At 37.4% G+C, this 27,389-nt stretch overlaps 1 protein-coding gene across 3 annotated transcripts in view; it reads left to right on the forward strand.

Moving 5' to 3' along the window:
- The window catches only part of bru1 (bruno 1), a 99,120-nt gene extending 74,013 nt beyond the window's left edge, over nucleotides 1-25,107 (forward strand). For 2 of the 3 annotated variants that reach the window (XR_010436493.1, XR_010436494.1), the window contains exons 5-11: nucleotides 4,551-4,732; nucleotides 4,805-5,102; nucleotides 5,858-6,046; nucleotides 13,753-13,902; nucleotides 22,763-23,279; nucleotides 24,741-24,841; nucleotides 24,897-25,107. Coding sequence is in view for 1 of the 3 variants with exons in the window: in XM_064684472.1 (XP_064540542.1) it covers nucleotides 4,551-4,732; nucleotides 4,805-5,102; nucleotides 5,858-6,046; nucleotides 13,753-13,902; nucleotides 22,763-23,034 (1,091 nt within the window). In the remaining 2 variants the exon portion in view is untranslated. Of the gene's footprint in view, nucleotides 1-4,550; nucleotides 4,733-4,804; nucleotides 5,103-5,857; nucleotides 6,047-13,752; nucleotides 13,903-22,762; nucleotides 24,641-24,740; nucleotides 24,842-24,896 lie in introns of those variants that run through there. The other variant, XM_064684472.1, reaches the window with a different exon arrangement.
- Nucleotides 25,108-27,389: the final 2,282 nt, after the last annotated feature.

Genomic DNA, 27,389 nt, shown 5'->3' on the forward strand with positions numbered 1-27,389 from the left:
TTTTATAAATATATTTATATATTTAAATATGCATTGATAAAAACGCATTCAAATAACATTTCTTAGAACAGACTGTGTTTAAGTTGTATTCAGCAATTAAATCTTATCAGGACATTTCTAACTTCAAAAGTTATATCAAATTTAGGCAAAAAAAAAGAAAAATATCATTAGAAAAACATAGGAATAACACAAATTTTTCCAGAGATATAAAAGGGAATTGTCAAAAAAGTAAAACTATTATGGGATTTGGTAAGGCAAATCCCGTCTTCGTCACAGACGAAGTCGGCTTCGAATATAATGCAACAAGCACCTCAGTACATTTTAAAATGCTTTTTTTTAGAGACTAGAAATCTTCATATTTTTCATTAAACTTTTCGCCGATATCACTGTATCATCATCATCATTATAATCATCAGCAGCAGCAGCAACAACATCTGAGTCGATGTCAGGGCAGGGCGCGCATTGCGTTTGGTTTTTCTACGGTTCGGTTGGGTTTTTGTTTGGTTTGAGTGGTCGCTCGGTTAGTTGAGTTGCATGCAAAATGGCTGCAAGAAAAAAAAATTGCTGGCTCTGTGTGTTTTTAGTGAGAGTGTGTGTGTTTGTGTGTGTTGCAGCTGCACAAGTGGCCGCACTTTAGACGCTGCCGTTGCTGCTGCCGCTGCTGCTGCCGCTGCTGCTGCTGCTGCAGCTGCTGTTGCTGTTGCTGCACCTGTGCAGCGTCATGCTTTATGTTTTCAAATTAAAGTCGAAAGCGTGGCAACACTTAATGTGCGCCACTAGAAGCAGATTAGTTGCATTAAGGGTGTTCCCGAGTCTTGGACCCGGACGGGCCACACCGTCCATGGCCCATGGTAATATTAATATTTAAAATAGAAACGAAAAAGATGCTCGAAGGCAGGGCACAGGCGGTGAACGACGGGCTTAAAGTTGAAGTGAACTATTTTCCAAGCATTAAATATGATATTAAATTGCACTTGGAAAGTTGGCTTTGGCAAAGAAATGAGACTTGGGAGCTGTGCATGGAAATAAGAGAAGAGTTAAGGGTTGAGTTTGAAGTGGTTAAATGCAGTCAATACAATTTGTTAGGATTGCTTGGAAAAGTATATTAGAAACGCAGTCTTTAAATAACCAATTAATTTAGCTTGTATGTCTTGAGAGAAATCTAAATGCTAGTTTTCGTTTTTCAATTAATTTTCATTCATAAATATTATATATTTATTATTATATTTATATTATATAAAAATAGGAAAATGCTCGGTTAACATATTTAAAAGAAATTTTTGCACTTGAAAAAGTAGGAACCATTCATTTGACAATTTGTTGCTAATAATAAAGAATAAGAAAAAGTCTTTGATTAAGTACAAAGTACAATTTCATTTTGCAGATTCCTTTCTTAATATTGAAGCATACCCCTGTTTCTTATATTGATATAAAGTGGAAATACTTTAATCACAATTTGCATATTTGACATATTAAGCCTGAAGTATCTGAGTTAGATTCTGCTAATCTCTCCTCTTTTTACAAGTCTGACTGTAAATTGCCATCGCAGATATCTCTCAGATATATACTGTAACTACCGCAAAGTCATTGCCACAGCAAAGTTTTTTGATTGCAACAAAATGTGGGTGTAGCAGGGGGAGTTGCATTTGTGGCTCCACCGCAGTCAACACCACCCAAACGGGATCGACACGCATCAAATTCAATGAATTTTAAATTTTTTCTGCTGCTGTTGTTGTTTTCGTTGTGGCTGTTGTTGTTGTTGTTGCTGTTGCTGTTGGCTACAACTGGGATTATGATAATATAGCTCAAGTGCAGTTAGCTTTTGCCATTGCAGCTGCAATAATCATAATAATAATGCAAGTGGGGCGGCTGCTGGTGGCGCCACCACGCTGTGTCGGCGGTTTGCATTTGATAACGATGACGATGACGATGCAGCTCTTGAAATAGCAATGGCAATGGCAATTCGACTAGCAAGTGGCAAAGGAATTGCAACCAGGGGGGACTAGGAGCTTTATAGTAGATGCTGTTGCATTGCAGCACGTATTACTGGAAAAGTGTGGCAAGCACCGCAGACGCCCTCTCTCTGTATATATCGCTCACTGATACGAAATGGAGCTTACCTCATTTTAATTTTGCCATTACGCTGAAGTACAAATGTATTTCACAATTGCATAGCTTTTGTGGTGCTTAAATTGTTACTGAATATCTATTATAATGCTGATGACGATGAGATGTCTAAATAAAAGCTCGCCCTTTTCCCACCTCGGAGTCTGCGAGAGCGAAGCGAGTGCTAAAGTCAATATTTTCTATAAACAGCTTAATTATAATTTTAATTGATTTTCCAAAACAGATTTTGGTTACAATAACAACAATGCATAATTATTATAATAATCATAATTTTTGGCTGCGGCAATTATACAACAATAAAATGCAATTTTCGCATTGCCTAAAATTTGCTTCTCCATTCAAGCGTTAAAATAATTGTAATGCGTAACAATTGAAAATTCGCTGCCAGCGTACAAAAATAATTGCAAATGCCACAGAGGGGCTTAAAAATAAAAGCAGAAATTGTAAAGAATATATATTTGTGGTAACACGGGAGGGTTTTATAATTATGAATTATGTACCGCTGGAGGGAATCATATTATACACCATTAAACTCAAAGGTGCTAAGAAATACGAAATAAATAGCTCATCGCAAAACTATATTACGAAGATAACTGTATTTTATAAATGGCTTTTAATGCATAAGGTTACTTTTGTTATCACTGTGTCAGTCTCATCGACTTGAAAAACATCTATAATCGATAAATTAGAGCAAAGTCGTAAACAGGTACGAAAGTGGATTAGATCTCTGTTCCCCAAGCGACTCTCTCGTCATAGTAGTCCGATATGTGTAATCAATTGAATTGTAATACAACCTTTCGTATTAAATATGATATTCAAGTAAAGTCGCACAATACTATTATTATAAATATCTTTCTAATGTTTTATGAGTAGAGTCTCTTCCAGAGTCAAATACTATCAAATTAAACATTCGTAGCCGTGTACTAGTTTTTATCCAATTTTTTTGTGCTTATGTTAACTATAACTATTGGATATGGTTAAAAGCTATCAATCTGACTTTTTTAACTAGCACCAGCCTTTTAGGAACTCGATTTAACAGTTTATACTATATTTTTATGTGCCAATATATATTTTAACTTACGAAAATTCGCACTAACATATTGTTCATACGTACTATTAGGCCCCCCATTTAATACTCTTCTTTACTCTTCTGCCCGGATAAAAGGCTTGCTCGTTTTTGCAAACAACTAATTTGTTAACTTTAATGCTGGTGACCCTAACATTCGAGCGTGAAAAAGTTGCATTTTAATGAACTGCATTTAGGCCAGATGCATTATTTAGCAGCAGCTATAAAAAGCAGCAGCAGCAACTGTTACTGCAGCTGCGGCAGTTACTGCACAAATCGTCCCAGCCAATTGCATATTTGATAACAATTAATTTGGGCAGTTGCGCGCTCAAATTGCTTTGTGCAAATAAATTAGCTGACAATTTTGTGTGTGTGTGAGTGTGTGTGATGTGCTGCACACGCCCACATTGTGTATGGCCTTTGCAAATATTTGGCGCCATGTTAAATGTGCAACAAATTAGTTTAGCAAGGTGCTTAAAACAGTGCAAACGAATTTCAATTTATGCCAAATTAATTGAGCATTGTTCAGCGCGTGGTCCGGCTCTGGCTCTGACTGTAGGCCAGGTGGGCTGCGCGGCATCTCTGGTCGGTTCACAAGCCCATTGGAAACTAGGTTAAACAACTAACCTGACGGTCAACCTGCTCCGGCTGCTGGCAATGTCAAAACCCGAAACCTTGTCATTTGATAGTTTCGCGGTCTCAGACATTGACTTGAACTGAGGTTTTCGATTACGCCTTCTCGGTGTGTGCTCGCTAGAAGGCTGCTGCGGCTGGCGCTTCCGCGTTGCGTTTTCTTCATGCTGCGATTAAGTTACCAAGGTCACAACTAATGCAAAGCTAACATAATTGTAACAACTGACATGCAACTACATTGATATACACTTGACAAAATTACAAAATTTATCTTAATTTCATTTTATTTGACATCAAATATGCTTTTTGTTGAACTGCCTAATAATTTATTCTCGTAGCTTTCTCAAAACAGATTCGATTTGAATATTCGATCTTTAAAATCTGCTTTAAAATAAACAAAATTCCAAAAAGCAATAAAAATTGTTTCAAAATTTCGATTCTTGAAATTCATAATTTATGACAATTCTAATTTTAAAATTTTCATACTTTCGACAAACCTGAACCGATTTTCATGAGTATTAAGATTTGGACCAGGTTTGATCTGTAGACGAATTCTGCTTAAAATGAATTATAAAGATTTGTCTACTTCTTTCCCCTTTTTTTGAAAAATCCAATTAAATTTTTTATGGGAGCCAAAAGATTTGATCTTTTGGTCATGGCTTAACCTTTGGCTAATTAAGATAAATTAACTAATATACATATTTCTTTCCTTCTCCCTTTGCAGAACGCAAACTGTTCGTGGGCATGCTAAATAAGAAGCTGAACGAGAACGACGTGCGTAAATTATTTGAAGTTCACGGCGCCATCGAGGAGTGCACTGTGCTGCGCGATCAGAACGGCCAGAGCAAGGGTTGTGCCTTTGTTACCTTTGCCACCAAACACGCTGCCATCTCGGCCATTAAAGTGGTAAGTAACTGGCTTTTATAAAAAAAATATATATATATATACAAATAATAATATGGTCAAAACTCTTTTTAGACCTTGAGTCAAAACAAAATAATGGAGGGCTGCACATCGCCGCTGGTTGTTAAATTTGCCGATACGCAAAAGGAGAAGGAACAGAAGAAGATACAGCAAATTCAGGCGAATCTATGGAATCTGGCGACCAATATTAACATACCGCTGGGCCAGACGCCGACCACTGTGTCCACACCAATACTGCCAAACCCACCGCAACAGCCGTCGCCGGTGATGGGCGCCGATGCGCTGACGCCCGCCAGCATTCAGTTGCTACAGCAGCTCCAAACAGTTGGACTGCAGCAACAGCTGCTGCAAGGTAAATATCCGCACATAGATATCCATAGAAATAGATGGAGCTGTGCCTGGTTTACTATAGCCATATAGGCAGGTTTTGCGTTCTGCCTAGGTTCGTTCTATTTTTCTCCCTTATTCAAACTGCAATATGGTTTGAATCTGTTAACCGCTGGGCAGCTATATTGTTTTAAGGTTCAAAGTGACAGAGTAGAACTCTGGGATCTTGAACATTTTATTACTATTCTTTAGGCACCTGTGTTCGGTTAAGGTTCGGCTCAGAGTGAAAAAAGTAGAGTTCCGGGACATAGGATATTCAACATATTATAATTAAAAGAGAAAATGACTAAAATCTAAAGTTTTGTGGCCATAGATGAATTATTCATTTTAAAGAGATGCATTTTTTGAAAATATTGTTGACAGAAATTAAAAAATGTAGCATATCATTTTAAATATTCAACAGATATGTTTTGGGAATTGTGAATTGACTTGGAATACGAGTCTGTCACTAGTTCGGTTCAATCTCCTTTTGTTTTTATTAAGAATATTGATTTTTCGTCTCTTGATGTTAGTGCCCTGACGTGCAGCCGCAATATATCGGAAAAATATAAATTAAAAGAAAATTTATTTTCATTTTTGTTTTGAATAAACCCCGAACCGTGAACCTCGATAATGGTTTAAAAAATGGAAAGGTCGCCAATGAAAATGTTGTATATTTATATATTTATATTTGTTCTATTTATAAACCTTATCTAATCTGTATTTCTTTTATTTTTACAGCGCTCACAGGCTTAGGTGCCGCTCAGCAAAACAATTCGTCCCAGGACACAACAAGCGCCGCAGCTGGTCTACTGAATCCGCTAGCCGTGCAAAATTTGGCAGCCATTGCCGCCATGACCCAACCGAGTCTGACCAATGCAGCCACATCGCCGGGCAGTGCACAGTTGACCAATACGGCGGCACTTTTATGTAAGTTTTTATGTATATAGTACATACATTTTTTATTCAATCAGAGCTGTCGGCGCAAATATACCCACAAACAAAAAAAGAAGCACAGAAAAATCCTTCATCGATTTTACCGCTAATCAACTAATTTCCATTTTTGTACCCGATTTGTGCCCGTAATCACACCCCACTCACAAAATGGATCTGTGTCAGGCTTTTGACAGCTGCCAAATGAAATTTTATGTGGAAATATTTCCATTTGAAGGCTTCTTCTGGCTGTCCACGCTTAACTTTTTGCCAGCTTCCAACACTTGCGTGTTTCATGCGGCTGCTTATCGATTTCTAATTATTTTTGTCGCAACTCGCACCTAATTTGCGAAGTGCCCCTTCGCTTTGTCTCTTCATCCATTGCATGGTGTTGCCTTGGTAATAGATTTTAATGACTGGCAAATTAGTTTAAGCTTTTGTAGCTAGCAGGAGGGGTATCTGGGATTTTAGTGTAAAGGTTCAATTTTCTGTTATATAAAAAGATTAAACATAAGCTTCATTTGATAAACATTAAAGAATCATAGGAATGGAATGAATTTGCTTTTTAAACAGTTTATATTTATTTAAAGGATTGTTTAAAAATTACTTTCAGTATATAGACTATTTACTCGTATACGTTTAAAAGTTTTCACTAGTAAGCACTAGAAATTTCTTAGCATAAGGCTGGGATTTTGGAATTAAGCTTCATATTAGGATGTTATATTAACATGAGAATGCGATGCAGTTGATCTTAAAACAGTTTCTATTAATTAAAAAGATTCATAAGACTTTAATTTACAGAAATCAATATAGGATTTATTTATATAATATTCTATATATTGTATATTCCATTTTAAATTAATTCAGACAGAGTCAGACCAAAAATTAACTTAGTTTGCCAAATTAAACAAACTCAAAAAGTTGCCAGGTCGAAAGTTTTTCTGTATATAAATGCATCAAGCGCTGGCTGTCAATCTTGCTTAAAGAAAATGCATCCATATAATGGAATGCGACAGTCCAAATTATGCCTTATGAATGGGCCTGATTTTGTTTTTATTATATAATCAAAAGCAGCTTAGATTTAAGAATAACTCAACTTAAGCTAACCATATTTTCTCTCCCATTTATTTAATCTAATGCTTACCAACTTGTATGTGGATTTATTGTTATAATTGTTTTGTTGTACACCAGGTCTGATAAGAAAAAAGGCGGTTGCCAAAGTAACAGGTGAGCAGTTTATCATCATCAAGAAAAAAAAACAACTGAAAGTCGTAAATTTTTTGATATGGATATTTTTGTTTGCCTGATTTTGACAGACTTCATTTCCGCTTTCCACTTTCGTTTGTCAATTTTGACAATTTTTTGCTGCACGTTTTTATCTCATTTTATCGTTATACAAAAAAAAAAAAGAAGTGAATATAAAAATCATATTAATAATGGTTATTTTACTTGACATTTAAAGCAAACGAAGCGTCGCTTACGCTATGTAACGCTCACGTGGCTCCTGTTTTACGTCGTCGTTTACGTCACGCGCCAAAGTTGATGGCCGTAAAGCAGCAGCAGTAGCAGCAGCAGTAGCTGTAGCAGTTGCTGTAGCAGTTGCTGTAGCAGTTGCTGCAACAGTCAAGCGAAGCCGTAGAACATGGAGCGTACAAAATTACAAGTTACACTCTCTTCAGAAATTAACAACACGGAACTTATTGCAACAGAGTAGCAGAAGAAGCAGCAGGCAAACAGGACATGAAAGAGAGTGTAGAGTCGGATGGCAGAAACTTTGGCCTCATTGACTTTTAGCCGCGTTTCGCTCTGGGGCCAAATTGCAATGCTTCAGCTCCAGCTCCACTTGCAGTTTTTTTCCCCCCAGTTGAGAATTTTCCATCTGTCACGTGGCACAGGCTTACAAGAGTAGTAGACCAGACCGACATAACGACAGGCCGACAGATATAAAGTAGCATCTCCCTCTACACGGTAGCAATAAAGCTGAATGTGACTGCAATACAAGTTGCAAAAGAATTATGGCCCACCGTTCGGCATTTTTCAATAGGCCGGATGGAAAATATAGCCAAGAAAAAGCAGGCCTAGGCAGATAAAAATCAATAAAGAAGTGCAGCACTTGTTGAGAGTTGTAGCTCAGTTAATAAATTCTACAAAAATATAAATGGCTTGCTTTTGGCTGTATAGTATACCGACATTCCATAAAAATATCGATACAGTCGTACAGAAGGGAGATTTATATATTTTATTTTAATTATAAACGACCCCAAATTTATGCTATAAGCATTCCATTCTGCATTCCATTGTCTTACCCATTGTAGGATTAGTCGATAAAATGTACAATAATTTCGATCCATTTAAATGTAGTCAAATGTAGGTATCCTTTTACTCAAGAGATACACATATCTAGAAGTGTTCCCAATGGGTTCACATTAGAACTATCCATGGCAAACGATAGGCCAATTCTACAATCCTTGTTATCGAACTAATTATCGATAGCTTGGAATAGCTCTTCGCTAATTTAAAATTAAAATCGAAATATGTTACTTAGTAGTAAATATGCATTGAAAATATGATCGATTGTTATCGATAGCAAAGCCTTGTAGCACTAGCAGCTTATCCCTCATCCGATTACTTTCTGGATTGCTTAGGGCTCAAGACACTTGCATCTCTGAACTCGGCAATGTCATTAGCTATTTTCTCTTTCTCTCCCAAGTTGCCCCATTCTACTTTTCGGCTCAGCTCTTGCGTTAAGATGCTGCCTAGCGCAGCTATTGTTAAATTTTAAACACAACAAAACCCCGAAAGGACACCAACTCAACGCAACCTTCCTCGGACTTTCGGCCAGGCGAATTTGCTGGCTAAGCTGCGCATTACCAAGTTAATTTCATGAGCAGCTACGAACCGTGAAAAAAAGTGCCTGACTTAACCAGAGAAATGCCAAAAACAACAAACAACACGAAACAAAACAAAACAAAAACGAATACGAAACGAAAAAAAACCAAGAATAGCTGGAGATATTTAAGCGGATTTTTCGTGTCTGCCTAAACTACAAATACAGTGTGCTTTCTGGCCCTGCCACGCCCCTGTCTTGTTGCCTCTCTAGTTTTTCTGGTCCCCCCGCCCGGCCTGTGCAGTTGTGCGTGCTCATCATGTGCCACTTGAACGATTTCCGGGGCACTTAATTTAATGAAATATTAAAAATTCTTGTCGAGTCGAAAATCTTAAGTTCACGGCCCTTGAGACCCACAACGGGGATGCGCCTAACTCTAGTATTGCCCTCCCCATAAATGAACGAACAAATGTACAAGAAAATTTGCAGGCTTTTTGTGCCATTTGCGTTTTTCTGCTCACTTTTGTTTTTTGCTTTCGACCAACTGCGAAATAAACTCAACAACAAAATCACTATTGTAGTTCATATTGTTGTTGTTTCTAGTCTCTATTGTAACTGTTTGTTGTTGTAATAAAATGGCCCAACAAATTGCGCCCGAGGCTTTTGTTTGCTGCAAATTGTTTATGGCAAACGCAGCGCAAAATCCGTTGCACAATATCAATATGTGCGCACAGATTGGCTCATAATTGTTGCCAATGTCTGTCCGTGTGTGTGTGTGTGTGTGTGCGTGCGTGAAAATTGGTATTGTAAATTGTCGGGCAATATTTCGATAGCATCTAAAAATGTGTAGATTGGCATTTGAAGTTCTGTGTAATTGGAAGATAACATTCACAAGCGGTTTTATTCGAATTAGTAAACTATCGATAACTCTGTCGATATTGATTTTAGATTGCAATTGTAGACTTTTCGAGCTGAATCCAATTGATTAGGTGGGAATCATAATTTCTACAACATTGCAGCAGCTGAAAAATACAATTGTGGAGAGGCAATGTACGATAAGTGAATTCTATACAGACTGACAAATACTCCTAGGTTAAAAGGCTTATAATACTTGTGTTATTTTGAGATTTTCCACCTCTGCCTTGGTGAGTTTGTAGAAAAGCGTGAAGCACGCCTCCAATTAATTTATTTATTTATCTTCAAAAATTAGTATCAAGCACTTCATATAAATAATCGGATCAAAAAGAAAAGGATTTTGTTCTCAAGAGCCTAGCAATATGAAAATGTGTTCACTTTAATATAAAAGAAAATAGTGAGATTTGAAATGTATTTTAAATACTTCAGATCAATAATCGGATCAAAAAGATTGTTTTTCGATAAAAGCTTAGTAAAAGGACATTTTTTTTACCTTATGAAGTGTAGTTAGTATTTTTCTGATCGCGATTATAAAGACCAAGTTTGCTTGTTTTTCATACATTTTTCGTTGAATTCAACTGTTGATAGTAAAGCCTAATCCGTTCTTTATACTGCGGCAACCTTTTCGACTCTAGCATTCGCGCTGGTCTTTATTAACCGTCATTCAAGCCCCAACCAACTATGGAAACAAAAGAATCTAACAAAATCCCGCTACAATCTCAAGCACATCCAATTCAAAACTTTTCTATCTTCTTTTTTTTTTGGCAACGAAATAGAAACTGAAAAGTGGAAAAAATACAAAATAAAAACAGGAAACAAAATCAAAAGAGAAGCAACAAACGAAAATCTTAATCAAAGTTTCGTAAAGTGCTGTAAACTATGTAGTTTATAAACCCGGGCTATAGTTTGGTTTTTTTTTAGGGAGGAGTTCTCCATTCTCGACCCTCGCCCCTCACCCACCATTCCCCCTTTAGCTAACACGTTTTCAACTCTGTTTTCAACATGGCTCTCCATTACGTTTGTTTATACGCTTTTTCGCTCTTTGCACTTCAAAATCAACAGCAATAGCAACAGCAACAACTGGCAAAAGTCTTCAACTGCCTGCAAGTGGCAAAGTCTTTGGCCAAAAGCAACAACAACAACAATAAAACAAAACAAAACAATAGACAAATATACAAAACTTGCCTCAAATTTTGCACAAATTTGCCAGCTAAAAAGTCGAATGCCACTTGGGCCGTAGTCGGCGTTACGTAGGGGATTACATGGGCAGGGCTGGGCATTAAATACTAGCTACAACAGACACACAAAAATACCAAATAGTCGCAGGATCTCAGTGTGTATATGTGTGTGTGTGAGAGTGTGTATTTGTTGTGTCTGCTTTGTTATTATTGGCCTGGCCAAAGCTCAGTGTTAGCCTTTAGCTACAACATGTTGCATACATTTTGCTTACTTTTGCAGTTTGCCTGAGCTGACTGCCCCACCCCCCCCCTACGCCTCCTACCCCTTACAAAAAACGGGATGGGGTAGCATCAACAAACAATTAAAACAATTTCTTCAATTTCTTGGCAAATATGCAAAACTTCTTTGAAGTTACAGTTACCTTTTAGCTTTTCCTCTACATATGCTTATTTTTATATTGTTTTTCTTTGTATACCCTGTTTCCAAAAGGGTAAAATGACCATATGCGGCAATATGTTGGGATTATATCGAGGCGTCTGTTTCTGCAACGATCTTATATATACATATATAAATATTTTAAGCGAATAGTCATGGTTGAATAGCCACAGTTTGAAAGTCAGAAATTGAAGTTTAGTTTGAAGGACGAAGTTTGACACAGTTTGAAAGGCACAGTTTCATAGTATTTAAATTTTCTTTAATTCGCAGTTCGAAAGGTTACAGTTTGGGAGTCACAGTTAACAATTAGCTCGATAATTTCTTTGGGCCTGGAAAAATTGTAGCCCAGGAGCAGTGCATGTACATATATTATTTACGCTCTAAAAACGGTCAATAGAGCATCTAGCAGTCGGTTACTTTTAAAAGCAACGTTCTTACCTGTATTGTTTTTGACTGCCACACACACACGCACACTTACAGAAGTTGCCAAGAGTCTGCTCTTCACTTTGCAAGCTGTTAAATTAAAAATGTTGCCACCCCCAAAAATTGATTGCAACACCTTGGAGTGTATGAGTGGAGGAGGTGCTGCTGCAGCACATGGGTAAAAACTTTTGAAATTAAATCTGTAAAATCTCACAAAAGTTTGCCAGTGCGCGCATAAGTGTGTGTGTGTGTGTGTGTGTGTGTGTGATTGTGTGTATGGCAGGAACAGTTCAGTTCAGTTCTTTGAAGAACTTTTCGTATAATTTTATATGGCATAGAAATAATTTCAACTTGGCCAAAAATGCAAAGTTTTTGCCTCGCGTTCGCTCTCCCTTTCTCTCTTGCTCTCCCTCTCTAGCACTCGATAGTCAAAAGTGGCCGTGGCGAGCTGACATCATAACTTGTTATTAGCCAAATTAGTTATCAAATGCACTGGACGCTCATTGTCAACATGCAGCGACCGCGCACACACAGTCGTACAGTTGCAAAACTCATTAATAACAAGCAGCATGAACAGCTGAGGGGGGCATGGTGGCGACTGGCAGAGGGGGTCGCGATTTGACATGGCGGCTTGAACTGAACTATAAACCACAAAATTGCATTGCATGACAGCGGGCAGCGCAAAACAACTAAATAACAAACAACGGGCGTCAAATTACACAAAACACACGCACACAGCCAGAGAGACAAGTGCCACATGGCGTATGAGCAACAAATTAATTTTGGATTTATATATATAATCGTATATATATGTACATGAAAATAATTGTAAATATTGTTTGCTGTGTTAAATGTAATCAAATGTCGCCCTCGTGGCGTGTTAGGTTCGATGATTAATTACGTCTGGCATTTTGGGGGTGTCGGGTGAAAAGCTGCAGTTCAAAACTAAATATTAATATGATTTAGTATATGGCTGATGTGTTAAATGAGCTACAAATTGGTCAACTGACAAAGAGAAAAGCAATTGTGAAGGCAGCACGAACTCTGGTGAACTTTGTTAACCGAAAAATTCTCTTGAAAGCACAACAGTTGCTTTTACATATGACAAGAGTTACTTAATTTGATGACTTACAAAATAAAACCTAATAGAGTAACACATGAAGTAGCAAAAAGTCCAAATGAACTAGTTCATTAAATTAAATGTTCGTTTATGCAATTAAGTTGTCTAACTGGTCAGAACAAAAACTTTTAAACAATTTTGTTTAATTTGTACACTTTAGGGTGTTAGTTGAACAATTTAAACTGGAACGAATCATGTAAAATTAGACGAAAATTCCTTAAACCACGAAGAATTATGGATCAATACCTGACGAACTAGTTCCTCGAATTAAAACTAACTCGACCTAGTTGTTTAGATATTAAGCATAGTAAAACTAAAACTAATTCATTAAATCAATGCATAAAATTCACAGCTTGTTGTAGTTCATCTATAGGAATCGTATGAACTAGTCACTGAAAATTGCTAACTTTCTCTTTAGTAAACTTGTCGGTTAGCGGATGGTTAATCTAACACATGAATTGCAATGCTGTCACTTCACACATGTGCCAAGGCGTTGCCACACAGATATTGTTTGACAAGAGGTTGACCAACCGAGTTGCAGCTTAACATGAACTTTAACAGCTAGCATATTCAGATAAATAACTCAGTTAAATCTGGCTCACTCAAACATACACACACACATTCACATTCACACACACGCCTTCACATATCGGAACCAGCGCGATTTTAATTACGTTATGTAATTTTTGGTTTTCCAAAATTGTAATTTACTTTGGTAGAACGCTAACTAAATTCCAACACGCAGCCTCATTCTCATATATATATATATATATATCTCATCTATCTTCTTCTTTTTTGTTCCAGGGTCCGATCCGAATCCATTGGCATCGGCGTATATGTCAACAGCCGCTGGCTTACCGCAATTTGGAAGCACCACCGCACTATCCACTTCACCGTTAGCCAGCGTTGCGCTGAGCGCCGCTGCGGCCGCTGCTGCGGGCAAGCAGATTGAAGGTGAGTGAGGGTAATATAGGGAGGGGAGGGGGCGAGACTGCAATACTTGGGGGGCATATGAATTGGGTCCATTGGGGTGTGGTTGCTGCTCCCGTTGCTGCGCACAAATAGAAATGTCTAAACGCCAGACATTTTGATAAATGCTCTAAAATGTCTGACTGCGGTTCTGTCAGTCAGACAGACAGTCAGTTGCATTACATAAAACTAAATGTTGCCGTTTTTGCTGCCGCTGCCGCAGCCACTGCTGCTGCTACCACTGCTGCTGCTTCTGCTGCTGGTGTTGCAGCATCAAATGCATTAACTCGCTCATCGCTGTCAGCGTCATTCGCATTCGCATCCATTTTGCGGTTTTGTGCGCTGCCTTTGCTCGCGCCCTGTCATGCAGCCCGTTTGGTTGTCAATCTACTTAGTTATTTGCTGCTGGATTAATCTTTCATTACTGTGTATGTGTGTGCGTGTGTGTGTGAGGCACCACTGGGAGAACTGTGTCGCTCCCTCTGTCTCTGTGGCGAGCAAAAAGCTTGCTGTTACGCAACTAATGTTTCTATAAACCAACACACATTCAGATGTAGCTAGCATGTCTGTACTTGGCCAGCATCATTTATCAAAAAGTTATTAAGAGGAGCTGGGAGGCAAGAATGAACAGGGGGATATGAGTGGTAAGAATTGGGAACATAAAAAAATAATGATAAAAGCGAAGAGAGAAAGCAACTTGACTTCACATTAAATACATTTAAAAAAAAAAATTTTGAAAAACTATATAATATGCAAAAATATGTCAAAGAACAACATTAAAATTCTCCGCATAAGAAAGATTATATAATACAATGCGAACTCTAGAACAAGCTTGAAATTAGAAAAGAAATCTGAACACAATTTGTTTGCGATTGTTTATAAGTTATTGCATATTAGAAATTAAGTACAATAAAAATAGTGTCAAGAATAAGGATGAAGAAAAATAATACAGATCTCAATTTCTAATGCTGAATCTGAATTAAATTTGCGAACATAAAGTTCAATTGACTTACCTGGTCAAAGGATTATTCGTATTCACTTTATCAATTGGATTCAGTATAAAAGACCAATTTTACGCGCCCCCTTGTCTTTATCTCAAATTGGATAAGGTAATTTTTTGTCCGATTCAGAGTGCATTCAAAGTTGTGTAGAAAAATGGAGGCTATTCACAATTTGCACAGACTGTGATAGGCTGATTACATATGTGAAAATGTAGTTAAATCACGTTGCACAAAACCCAAACAGGACTTAAAACCAGAATCATCAACAACAAGAACAGAAAACAAAGAACCAAAAAAAAAGCCCGACCCCTTTTCAGCTCTCCGACTCTCCGAATTTCGATTGGCAAAACCAGCTTTAAGGCTGTTGCCGATACAAATCCTTATTCGCTTTTTCAATTTCAAGCAGCAGAGCAGATAAGAAAAATCAATAGGATCAATCATCTTATACATTTTCCAACTCCACACACAAGCACACACGCTCACACTTATCCACTCACACACACACACTCGTGCTTTTGGGAAACTAATGCGAATTTATATGAACGGCATTTTGCTGCAGCTTAAATTTTTATCAGCTTTTGACACAGTGTAAATATTACACACTTGACACACAATTCCATTAGTCAGACGTAAATGTCGATATCAGAAAATATTGCAATGTGTCCGACACCACCCCAGGCACACACACACACACACACACACACACACACACACACACACATGCACACTCAGATCAACTGCAGCGCCAACAGCGAATTGTGGCACACATAACATTAAAGTTGCAGTGGCATATAGCCTGGCAGAGGGGTTGCCTCAGCTATCTGCTTAGCAGCGAGTGGCAGTGGCAGACACGAAGACGATGACGACGCCGATGCTGATGCTGATGCGGCTGCTGCCGCTTGGGGAAAATGCAACGGAAAATGTTTTGGCGTTGCACTTTTTGCCATATTTCCGGTTACATAAGCAACAGTCGTCGTCAGCCTGGTTGAAGAGAGCGCGGCTTGCCGGCGGATTGGGGGAGCTGGCTCAGCGTTTGGTGGGGACCACGCAGCGGCATTCGCCAAGAGCTAGTCATGCCAAATATATATCTATATATACGTGATATATGTATGTTTATATATTTTAGCAGTTGACTGACTTTTTGTGGACGCCGCCGCGTGCATGTGTGTGTGTGTGTGTGGCTTGTTTGGTTTGCTGACTCATGATGTTGCCCGAAAAATTCTCTCGTGGCCAACAAAAACATACACAACAAGAAGCAGAACAGCAACTACACACACACACAGTCGTCAGTCGTCCACATTCAAACAAATTGCGCATGTTATGCGACATGCGAGCTGCCATGTTTACGCCCCCCCGCACCCTCATCCTCCTCACGCTTCTGTACATTTTGGACTATAAGTACTCTTGTTTTGCTCTTCTTTCGTTTTTGGCATGATCTCATAAAGTGGCCAAAAAGTTGTGCATGTGGGGATAATTAGTCTCATATTAGTTTTCGGCAGGTGTGCGTGTGTGTGTCACAAAACTAAATATAATTAAGTCAAAGTTTCGTTTGCTATAGAAGTGGGGGGGCGGCTATCAATTTAGTATCAATAGATAAACTTTGTTTGGTAATTATGTTGGTATCCTTTTAATATTTACGGCAACTAGCCTTTCAGTTTTGTTGCTTGTATCTTGATGAAACGTTGCAGAGATTCGTCTATTAGCAGCAAGCATTAAATATGAGACTATCGCTCAAAAAATATATTTTTGTTTGATTTTCAAGATATTCATCAACATCGGTAATCTATTTTAAATATAATGTTGGTTGATTGACGATCTTTCTACACGATTCAAAAGCTAATCAATTGCATACGTGTTTTATAATAAACCTCATTTCTGTTATATGTCTCTAGGGTTAGATATTCTTTGGAACTTTACAGATCGAATCTTACTATTTTCCAATTGTCTATCAAATTCCTTGCGGTCTTCTGCATCTATATACTTTCAGGGCTGGATATATACAGTTTTATTATTTTTTTTGCTATTTTTATATTAAAAATTAATTGTTTTTAAAATAAAAACTAAAAAAAATGGTGCGCTTAATTGACAAGATATATAAAAGTCAACTGATTCCCGCTTAGGTATGGCCTAATGACCCAATCCATATAGTATATTATATTTTTTTGTCTGTATATAATTATTTTATTCCTTGCAAGTTTCATGCTTTTAGCTCTAGTATTTTTTACACTCTCGTCTCATTCCTATTTTATTCGTTAACTTGGCTTATAATTTCAGATTAAGTCGGAATTATTATCCATGTGTTACCCACCACTGGCTGCACCACTGCATTTCGCTGCAAGCCGCAAAAACCCGCCACAAAATCAAAAGAAAGAAAACTTTATATATAACGATTTTTTTTGTCGTGACCTCTTTTTCCACACACAAATAAACTTCCTGTTTTTTTCTCCTCTGGTGTGTGTGTGTGTGCGAAAAACGATTTCCTATATTGCATTTTCCTCTTCCGTTGAGCAAAGATGCCGCATCCGTTACGAGTTCTTGTCTCCGTGTCTACTCCAGCTCGTGCTCGAGCTCGTCCCTTTCTTTATAGTGTTTCCTATTGATGCACATGCACACACACACACACACACACACTCAAATCGAAATACACTATATAGGGTATATTTCTTTATGCGTCCCGCGTTTCTCTAACATGTTTGCTAACAAGCAGCAGCCCAACAATTTTTTGCTGCCAATTTCTACTTCGTTTTGCCCGCGTTTCAATTCGGCTCTCAAGGGCATGGCCCAGCCAAATGGAATTTATATGGCAGCATAACATCTGGCTTGCATTCAGTTTTATTGATTTTATTGCCAGACACACACACACACACACACACATACACTTGGAGAAAAAAGTCGCACTAAATTCTAGTTTGATTGGGCTTGAACTAAATGGGATTAAATGTATGGGATTAAAAACTATCGAAATGTGACAAGAATTTTTGTACCTGATGAAAAGAAGGTGAAAATGTTTTTAATTAAGATATTTTCAAATTCTAGTTTGGAGGAATTTCCCATTAAAATGTTTTCCAAGCATAGTTTTCATAGCTTTATAAATTTAGATTTTGTTTCGATATCTTTCGATACTCGCACAAACTGCTTGGCTTTTTCGCTGAGTGTAGCCAGTGCCCACTGCAATATGTCGCATTTTCTCATAATCACTCACTGTTGGCGTGCGAATGGACTGGCCGCAGCTAAACTCAAGTTTGTCGCATGTCCAGCCGAAAGTCGCAAATCTTTTCGACTTTACCCCGCGCTCTCTCTCCCCCCCTCTCTCTCTCTCTCTCTCTCTCCCGCAGCTTATGTCCTGTGTGTGTCCTGTCTGTCTGTCTGCCTGCACTTGCTTATTTTATATTCCAACTTCCGGCTTATGCACATGACTTTAAGCTGGCTGCATCCGTTTGGAGGTTTGTTGCCTTGTTGCTGCCTCGCCAACCCCTTCGGCTGCCTTAGCCCCTTCCGCTGTGGAACATCGTTTGTCACTGTCATATTTGGCTGCCTTTTGCTCTACGGCCTCGCATTTAAAGCATTATATTTATTTACAACATTTACTAGTTGTAACCGCCCACCCACTACTAAGACTGATCTTTATTTTTATTTTATTTTTTTGCACATCCTTTTGCTTAACTTTTTTTTCTGTACGCTTCCTGCTTAATTTTGCGCCTGTCGTCTGCGCCTGTCTACATGCTTATAACTTGTTTCCTGTTGTTGTTACTCTGCTGCTTCTTCTGCCACTGCTTCCTCTTCCTCTGCCCCTGCCTCAGCTGCTGCTGCTGCTTCTTATTGTTGCTGTTGCTTATGCTCATGTCGTCATTTGATAAATTTCACATGCTGAGAATGTATCTGCCCCCAGATATTGTTGCCGCCTCCACAGATTGCACAAATGTGTGCTGTATTTTTTTCTGTCGCTTCGATTTCAGATTTTTGCCAAGCATGAAAAACGTTGGAAAATCTGTTCATTGTTGTTGCGGGCATTGCCTGAGCTGCTTAGAAAATGCAAAATGCAAAAGCAAGCATTTACAAACATTAAAGAACGTTTTTAATGGACAAAACTGTTGAAAACATACAAACGAACTTCGTAAATAATATGAGCAGATTTGTATTAGTTTACAAGCTCTTCGCTTATGCTTGAAATATGTTTTAGATGGTAATTTAATCGAGGTAAAGTTAACAATGTAAATGATTTAAATTATGTATGCAAATATTCGTTTCTTGCATGGGAAAGGCAGACGATTTACGTTTTAAATGTGCTAGGTAATACCGCTGCGGGTACACTAACTAATATGTATTTAAATCATGTTTTAACGTGAAACAATTTAAATAGAAAAACTTTTAGCTGATAAAAAAAATATATATATATATAACCAGCGGGTATAGCCCGGCCTTGCCCGTGGCACGTATGTTTCCGAATTTCCGAAACCCCGTCTTAACGTGCACCTACTTTACATAAGGTAGCTACAGTGAATATTTCAGCTTCCTAGCTCTTACGGTTTGGGCTGTGCGTTGATCACCAATCAGTCAGTCAGTCAGTCAGTCAGTCAGTCAGTCAGTCAGTCAGTCAGTCAGTCAGTCAGTCAGTCAGTCAGTCAGTCAGTCAGTCAGTCAGTCAGTCAGTCAGGACAAACAGTTTTATATATAGAGATATACAATTTATCAGTTTGTAGTCAGAAAGAATATTAAAATTTCGAACTCAATTTCAATTGTTTAAGCCTTCAGTCTTTAAATATAATTAGCCAATTAACTATATTTTTTTTTGGAACAGAGAAATAAAGGCAAATGGCGATCGAAATCGATAGAAGTTCTATCTGAGAATCTTCTCACCTCTTTCCGAGCGTCCATAGAAATTCGATAATGTTTTTGATTCCATTCTGAATGTATTCAACTAGTTGCATATACTTTAAGCCCCAACCAAAGCTGAAAGCGTGGCTGCCCTTAAAAGTATGCTACACAAAACTTTAATTTAATCAAAATGATGCGTTAACAAGCAAATACGCTTGCCTCGCTCCACCTTCCGTTGTCCTGGCAACAATTGAAGCTCTGCTCTCTCTCTCTTGTGAGTTTTATTTTTTTTTCTCTTTATTTCATATGAGACGCACACGTGCCGCTCGTTAGGCGTCTAATTCAATAAGCTAGCAGCACATTTTAAAGCGTCATTCAACACTCTTTAATTACCAACACCTACAACACACTAGACGTCCTGTGTGTCTGTTTGTGTGTGTGCAGCCAAATTAATTGTAGAGTGTGTGCAAAATAACAAAGCGGCAACACAAACTCACACACAAACACACGCATGCAAACAGTACAAGCCAAGTCAATTAATGCATATAAAGCATCATTTGTATAGGCATATCTTGAGGCCATATAGGAGCAATAATCAGTCTACCCCCTCCCCCCCCCTCGCCACCCTCTGGCAAACCTTGAGGTGAAGTAGGGGGAGGGGGGGTTGGGCGGACGCCTCTCAATTTGCTTTTCATTTTATAATCGCATCAGTCACTGCGAGAGCTGCTTCGTCAACAGGCGGCCAAAAGCGGCGTCCTTTGATTTGTGCCTTTGCTGCTGCTGCCAGCAAATTCAATCAAACTGAATGTGGGCCGTTGGGCGTGCCACATGTGTGTGTGTGCGTGTGTGTGTGCGTGTGTGTGAGCTGCACTCGCGGCAAAGATGACAAAAGATGTATCTATGTTATTAATAGCGCTGCTGGCAAACGATGATGGAGTTGACATTCCCAACATCAGCAAGGACTACGAAGGAGGCGCACAAAGTTATTTGATTACAATGCGCCATGCATTATGAGCTCTATGTGTATGTGAGGGCGTGTGGGCGCGGCTCATGCGACAAAGCGACCATGTCCATAAATTGATAGTTGTTGCTGCCGCTGTTCTTGCTGTTGTTATTATCCATGGCCATGCATTTATGATAGCGTTGATGTGCAGGCATTGCAGATTAATTACGTATACGACACGACTGACGCGAATGCGCAGCAAAGCCTAAGTCTACTATAATACAAAGCCTTAACAGGGAGCCCAAAGAAATTTTGTATTTACCGCATAACAATTGGTTAGAGATCTGATTGCAACTGGAGTCAGTTAATTAATTAATTAATTAATTAATCACACATAATATTATTATTGTAGTCAGCTGCCATAAATAATAACTTGCTATATTATAGTTAACTTATAATTCCCAAGTGTTTGATTATTTTATGCTCAAAATGCGGAAATTGATGGAAATTGCTTTATGTAGTTTACTTCTTAAGAAATAATATTCTATTTAGTGTATTATTTTGATCTATCTGAACTCTAGCTGACTTCGATGTATAATATAACAATTCCCTTAAACCTGCTCATGCTTATAATACTCGATTGGTTTTAGTTAAAAACTCTGTAAATGTTCGATCAAAAATGTTTCAATATAACACGCTTTAAATGCAAAGCTCGAACTGATCTATCTGTTCTTCTCCTTAAGCATAGCCTTCAATTTAATTTATATTCTAATTTCGCGACAACTGTTTGCTTATTAGTTGAAATAATGCTGCTTGGCAAATTGACAGACCGCAAAATGCCGACTGACAAACTGGCAACTGCCACTCAAAGCGTCATTAAAAGCAGCTGCTCGAAAGTGAAAACCTAATAGCAGCTGCTGCTGCTACTGCTACTGCCTCTGCTCGCTGCTGGGCTGGTTTACTGCTGCGGACATTGGCAGTAATTTGCACGAAAAGTGCAAACCGCAGCAGGACGCAAGCGAGAGAAACGAAGCCGTTGACGAGGGCGCAACTGTTAATATGCGTTGCCAGCGACAGTTGGCGGCACGTGCTGCTAAACAAAATGTGACACGCCTCCAGCAATACACCCACACACACACACACACACGGACAGCACACACAGACACGCACGCCACTTGGGCGCATCATTTCCGCATCCGTTTTGGCAATCAGCCGCTCGCTCGCTGCCCTTCGTCCTGCTCGCGCTCTAAGTACATATAATTTTAGCTTCTGTCTTCTCAAATTTCAGCTCATTCGAGCAGCTTTCATTATGCGAACTCTACATGTTTGCGTGTGTGTTCGTGTGTGTGTGTCGGCGGTCACATGTGTGCGACATAAATTAATTGCTCATTGCAAAGATAAGACCCCGAGTTGAAGACCCCTAAAACGACTGTTGATTGAGCAGTGGACAGCAGATGAAACGACTTTTAAGCTGGGGGTCAGATGAAATACCAATTTAGACAACTTTCATGTCAGTCAGCTTAGCTCGCATATACTGTAGCTGAAGTCCCTTGTCTAAATATAGAATCGAAGGAGATAACGGAAGGGCTTTTATAGTTAAGTGTACTAGTTTCTTTGAGAGGAACTTCCTGCGCAAGCCATGTGATAGTTTTTTGATTTCCGCCCGTTTTTCTGTTGTTGGTGTGAATTTATCAAAATAAATAAAGCAGGTTAAGAACTAAAAATGAATTATTAACTCTTAATTTTTGCATAAATATAGCTTAACAACTTCTAACAACAATTGATTGACTATTTTCCGTATCTGTTGAACGAATCGAATAAATGATTGATTGACACTTAGATTTGTTAATTAAAACCTTTTCCAGCTGGGAGAATGGATTATATTATTTAACTCCCTTGGCAATTCGTTGGTCTCTGAGCATCCCTATTAAAAATAGTATTACACCCGTATTTCACATTCGTGAGTGAAATCAACCAAATTTTTACAAAATGCTTTTATTTCCGAGGGCTATATAAATCCAATTCGAACTGTACTTAAAATGCTGCATACTCTGTCTTTAATAAATTAATAATTTATTTTTTTCAGGACCTGAAGGCTGCAATTTGTTTATCTATCATTTGCCGCAGGAGTTTACCGATACCGATTTGGCATCCACGTTCTTGCCCTTTGGCAATGTAATCTCGGCCAAGGTGTTCATTGATAAACAGACGAGTCTCTCGAAATGCTTTGGTTTCGTTTCCTTTGACAATCCGGAATCGGCACAGATGGCCATCAAGGCCATGAACGGCTTTCAGGTGGGCACGAAGCGTTTGAAGGTGCAGCTGAAGAAACCCAAGGATGCATCCAAGCCCTACTAGTGGTTAAGAAAACAGACAGAGAGAAGAGAACTACGAAGAATCAGCTGCAAGAACAACCATACCAACTAATATGAACAACAATAACAACAAGAACGAACAACAATTGCTAAAAGAGCAACAAGAAATGTTTACCCCAAGAGAAAGAAAATAAAATACCAAATTGTCAAATGGAGTAGTCCAATGAAGAGTTACCCGTGTGGAGCGCGCGCGTTTAAAGTAAACCAAAAAGTCAAGAACCCTACGTTGTACGTATACCCCATCAACAAAAAAAAGGAAAAACTATAAAACAAATACAAAAAAAAATCCAATTGAAAAAGACATGAATTTGTGCCAAAAAGAGACAGCAAATATATATATACTTAGCACATTAAATGTTGAAGTTAAAACAAGAAACAAAAACAAGAAAAACAAATACAACTATAGATACCCTATAATTTTAGTGCCTTAGTTTAGCGTTTAGTTTTGTCGACACACACTCTCTGTTTGTTACGCTTTGAAGTTACTTTCGCAACAAATTTAACGACACATTTATATTTTTTAAGCTGTTGTCGTACAGTTACCATTTTTTTAACGATTAATTTTTGTACACACTTTTTCCCCATTTCGAAAATATGACACTACATATATACTATTTAATCTGTTTCAAGTGTTAGCTCTTAAGTTTCACAAAGAAAAACATAATAGGAAAGAAAAAAAAAACACAACAACTATTTAAAATACCCAACTCTATTGAACTATCCACACTTGTCTCTGTTTCATATGTTCATCTCATAATGTTGCAAGTCACAAGTTTTGAACCGTTTTGTTGAATATCTGAAGTTCTCAACTAAACAAATATACTCTATTATCTATAATATATTCAAAAATATATTGGTTACTTTGTTTTGTTAAATGGATTATCTTTCTTTTATATGCTGATGCGTATATATTATTAGTTTTAGTGCTTAAACTGAATTGTTAAAAAAAAAACAACAACAACGAAAAATCAACAAAAAATACCAATATTTTTTATTTGTACTGAATGGAAAGAACAATGTTTTTGTTATACTTAATTTACTATCATAATGATTATATATTTCGTTTAGCTTTAATTTTAATTAATGCGCTACAAAATTGTTTAGTGTTATTGTGAGGAAATAAAAAGAAAAGAAAGAAAATCAAATAATTCTGTTGAATCTGTTCATAATTTCAACGGGCTGTCTTAGTTTTTAGGCCCTTGAGAAACTTAAAAATTAAAAATTGTAACTCTTGAAATTAGAAACAAAATCAACAAATCGTATTTTCTAAAATGAAGTTTTTAGTTTATTTTTTTTATACATTTCATTTTTTATACACTGCTTTTTTCCAGTGTACTTTTTGTAATCATTTCAAAATGTCTAAAATTAAAATTCATCTTGTTTATTCGATTTCACGCATTAAACATTTTGTAGTTAATTAGTAGAGCTATATATATTTTGCATTAATTTATGTAGAGCATAGTTTTGTTTATGTAAAAATATCTACACACACAACACACTCACTCAACACACACACATACACATTTGTACGCATAACACATGCATATATATAAATATAAATAAAGTTTTGTTTTCTGTTTCAAAATGCACATGAACGCAATTTTGTTGTATTAATTTTATTTCGAAAGTGGCATTTAAAATTTATACCCCCCACTAATCAAGTTCTTTTTTCTTTTCTCACCCGCTTAGATTCCAAGTTGACGTTTCTTCAAGTTGCCCTAGAATATTATTAATTTATACCATATTTTTTTCGAAGGCCAAGTCAAGTGATGCTGCTAACGAGTCAAAAGGTGAGAAGCTGCAAATAAAAAACATTCAATCCGAATGATAATGTTACTCTTTCAGTTGTTTGCCGTCGTTCTGTATAGCATTTTTGGTCCCATATATATTGTACATATGTACATGCTGCCCATCAAATTGCTGTCATACATACAAATTCGCAACAAGTGTAAATTTTAAAAGCCTTGTATTTGTAAAGAAAAACAAACAAAAACTAAAAATACCCAAAAAAAACCAAACAATGATAAAACACCTTATATAGAGGATAATTGTAAGATAGCGCAGCATATTGCCATTTTTAATAAAGCTTGCAAAGCAAAAAAATTTTTATAAATAATGAAACAAAAAAATAAACAAAAAGAAATGAAAAAAAAAAGAAAAAACAAACAAATTAATATTAGTAGCATAATTGTGTGTGTTCATGATTTGTTGTTTATTTGTAGAAATACAAAAGCATTGACAAATCAAAGTTTGGAATACAATTGGACTAAAAAAAGTGTGGATGTTGCCAGATTATATGCTGCACAAGATGTGGCAGCACCAATGTAAGTTTTTCTGATATATATTGTAAAACTAAGAAAATTATCTAAAATATTATTTGAATGTATTCCAATTTTATTTGAAGCTAACTGTAGGGCTGCCACCTTTTGTGCAGAATATATATGCAAAATATATAAACTTGAATACCACTGAAATAATATCCAGGCTTTAGGTAGTTTTTATAATTTCTTTAAACTATATATGGCTGCATCATTTATTTAGCAAATTTATTTCAATTAAGTATTGTAGTACATAGCTAATAATATATATTATATATACACATATTTATATATCCATAAGCTATAGGTGTAACTCTAACTGTGCATTTTGTATAACTATCTGAATGTGGCTTTAAATTAAAAAAAAAAAAGAAAAGAACAAAAAAACTAATTTATGCTTTTTCAATGACATGTGAAATGCATATAAATTGTAAATTACATTTAAGCGTTTTTGTCGTCGTGTAATTAATTGTAATTAATTAGATGATTAAGTGTAATTTTTTAGAGAAACAAAGCAAGGCTGTGTGTTCTAATTAGATAATTAAGTCTTACAAATAATTATGTGCGCAAAATACAACAAGAAAAATAATAATTTGCTGAGTTCGATTTAAGGCAAAAGTCGAAAGCGAGAACGTAAAAATCTAGTGATAAATGCAGTTAAGTGAATTAATTATGTATGTATATATATGCATTATTGTATATTGGTGTATAAAAAAGACACAGAAACACGCACACACGCACACACACACATTCGCACACACACACACACCACAGACATACACATCTTACAAAAACTAAATCAATAAAAGGTGTCATCAATTTTTTATATTAAAAACCAAACAAAAAATATTAAATTGTTTTCTAAATAAATTTGTGCTGGAAGATGAACTTATATCGCTGGCCTAGCGCAATTTATCAAATTCTGCGGGAAGTTCGAAAAGTTTTGCGCTGACTTTTGCGCTGCCAAAAAATGAAGAAATTATATGTACAAAATGTTGACGAGCAACTAAAGAAAACTTCAACAATAAACGAAATATTTTGCTAAACTTGCGATTTGCATACGAAAAAGTTTATGCCAATTGTGGACGTGTGTGTGTGTGTGTGTGTGTGTGGAGGCGAGGTGTTTGGTTGGCATTGAAGGGGGCGGGGCTGCCAAAACTAAAACGACAACGACGGCAACATGTAAACAAATTTAGCAACTACGTGAGGCAGCATGCGCCCCAAAGAAATGCCAACGAATTGAGATCCATCTCCTGTCGCACCTACCCCTCCCAGGACACACACACCCCCTACAGAGTCAGCCAGACGCCGCCACATTGCATAATCCAAATCCGAGTCGAATCTTAACGCAAGATTTATTTCCATTTAAATCATGCGTGAAAAGTTTGCTGCTGCTGCTGCTGCTGTTGGCAGCAAAAGGCAAAAATCTAACGTATGAGGGCCTTGGGAGTTGAGGCTAAATGTTGCAGAGGCTTGGAGGGAGCAGGCGTACAGCAGGACAGCACGGCATTCATTTTGTCTTGGCATATTCAAATATTTTTGCTTTTGATTACGACAAAAGTTTTTGGCATTTTTGCAATGCTTCGTTCGGTTCGGCAAAACAACAAGAGCAACAACAGCTGCTCGGAAGATTTTCGTTATCCTGTCAAATGGACTTTTGGCTTCTGATAAGCGTTAAATGCACAAGAAGTTGAAGAACTGTTGAATCATCATGAGAGCAGCAAAAAAACGCAGGTTTACTTTGACTGGGAGACTGGCAATCAATAGTTCTCAACTTTCTCAATATGTGTAAGTAAAAGGGTGTCCTTTTTTGAAAATACCGCTCAAACGGTCGTATCCTTGCAGACTCCCAAAGGATTTGGGGCTTTAGGCTTGCAAGGATTTGCAGCTTCTGATGAAACACCTTATCTGTGTGACCCTGACCTTTTAGAGAACGCTTTGAACGCATTTAAGGCAGATGAAAAACCCGATTGAGGCGCTTTACTTGACACAAAAAGGAGTAAGTACTTTTAACTCGTCT

Source organism: Drosophila montana, unplaced genomic scaffold (assembly GCF_035044405.1).
Source record: "Drosophila montana isolate Dmon_TW-CO22-7 unplaced genomic scaffold, ASM3504440v1 contig_2747_1, whole genome shotgun sequence".
Lineage (NCBI taxonomy): Eukaryota > Metazoa > Arthropoda > Insecta > Diptera > Drosophilidae > Drosophila > Drosophila montana.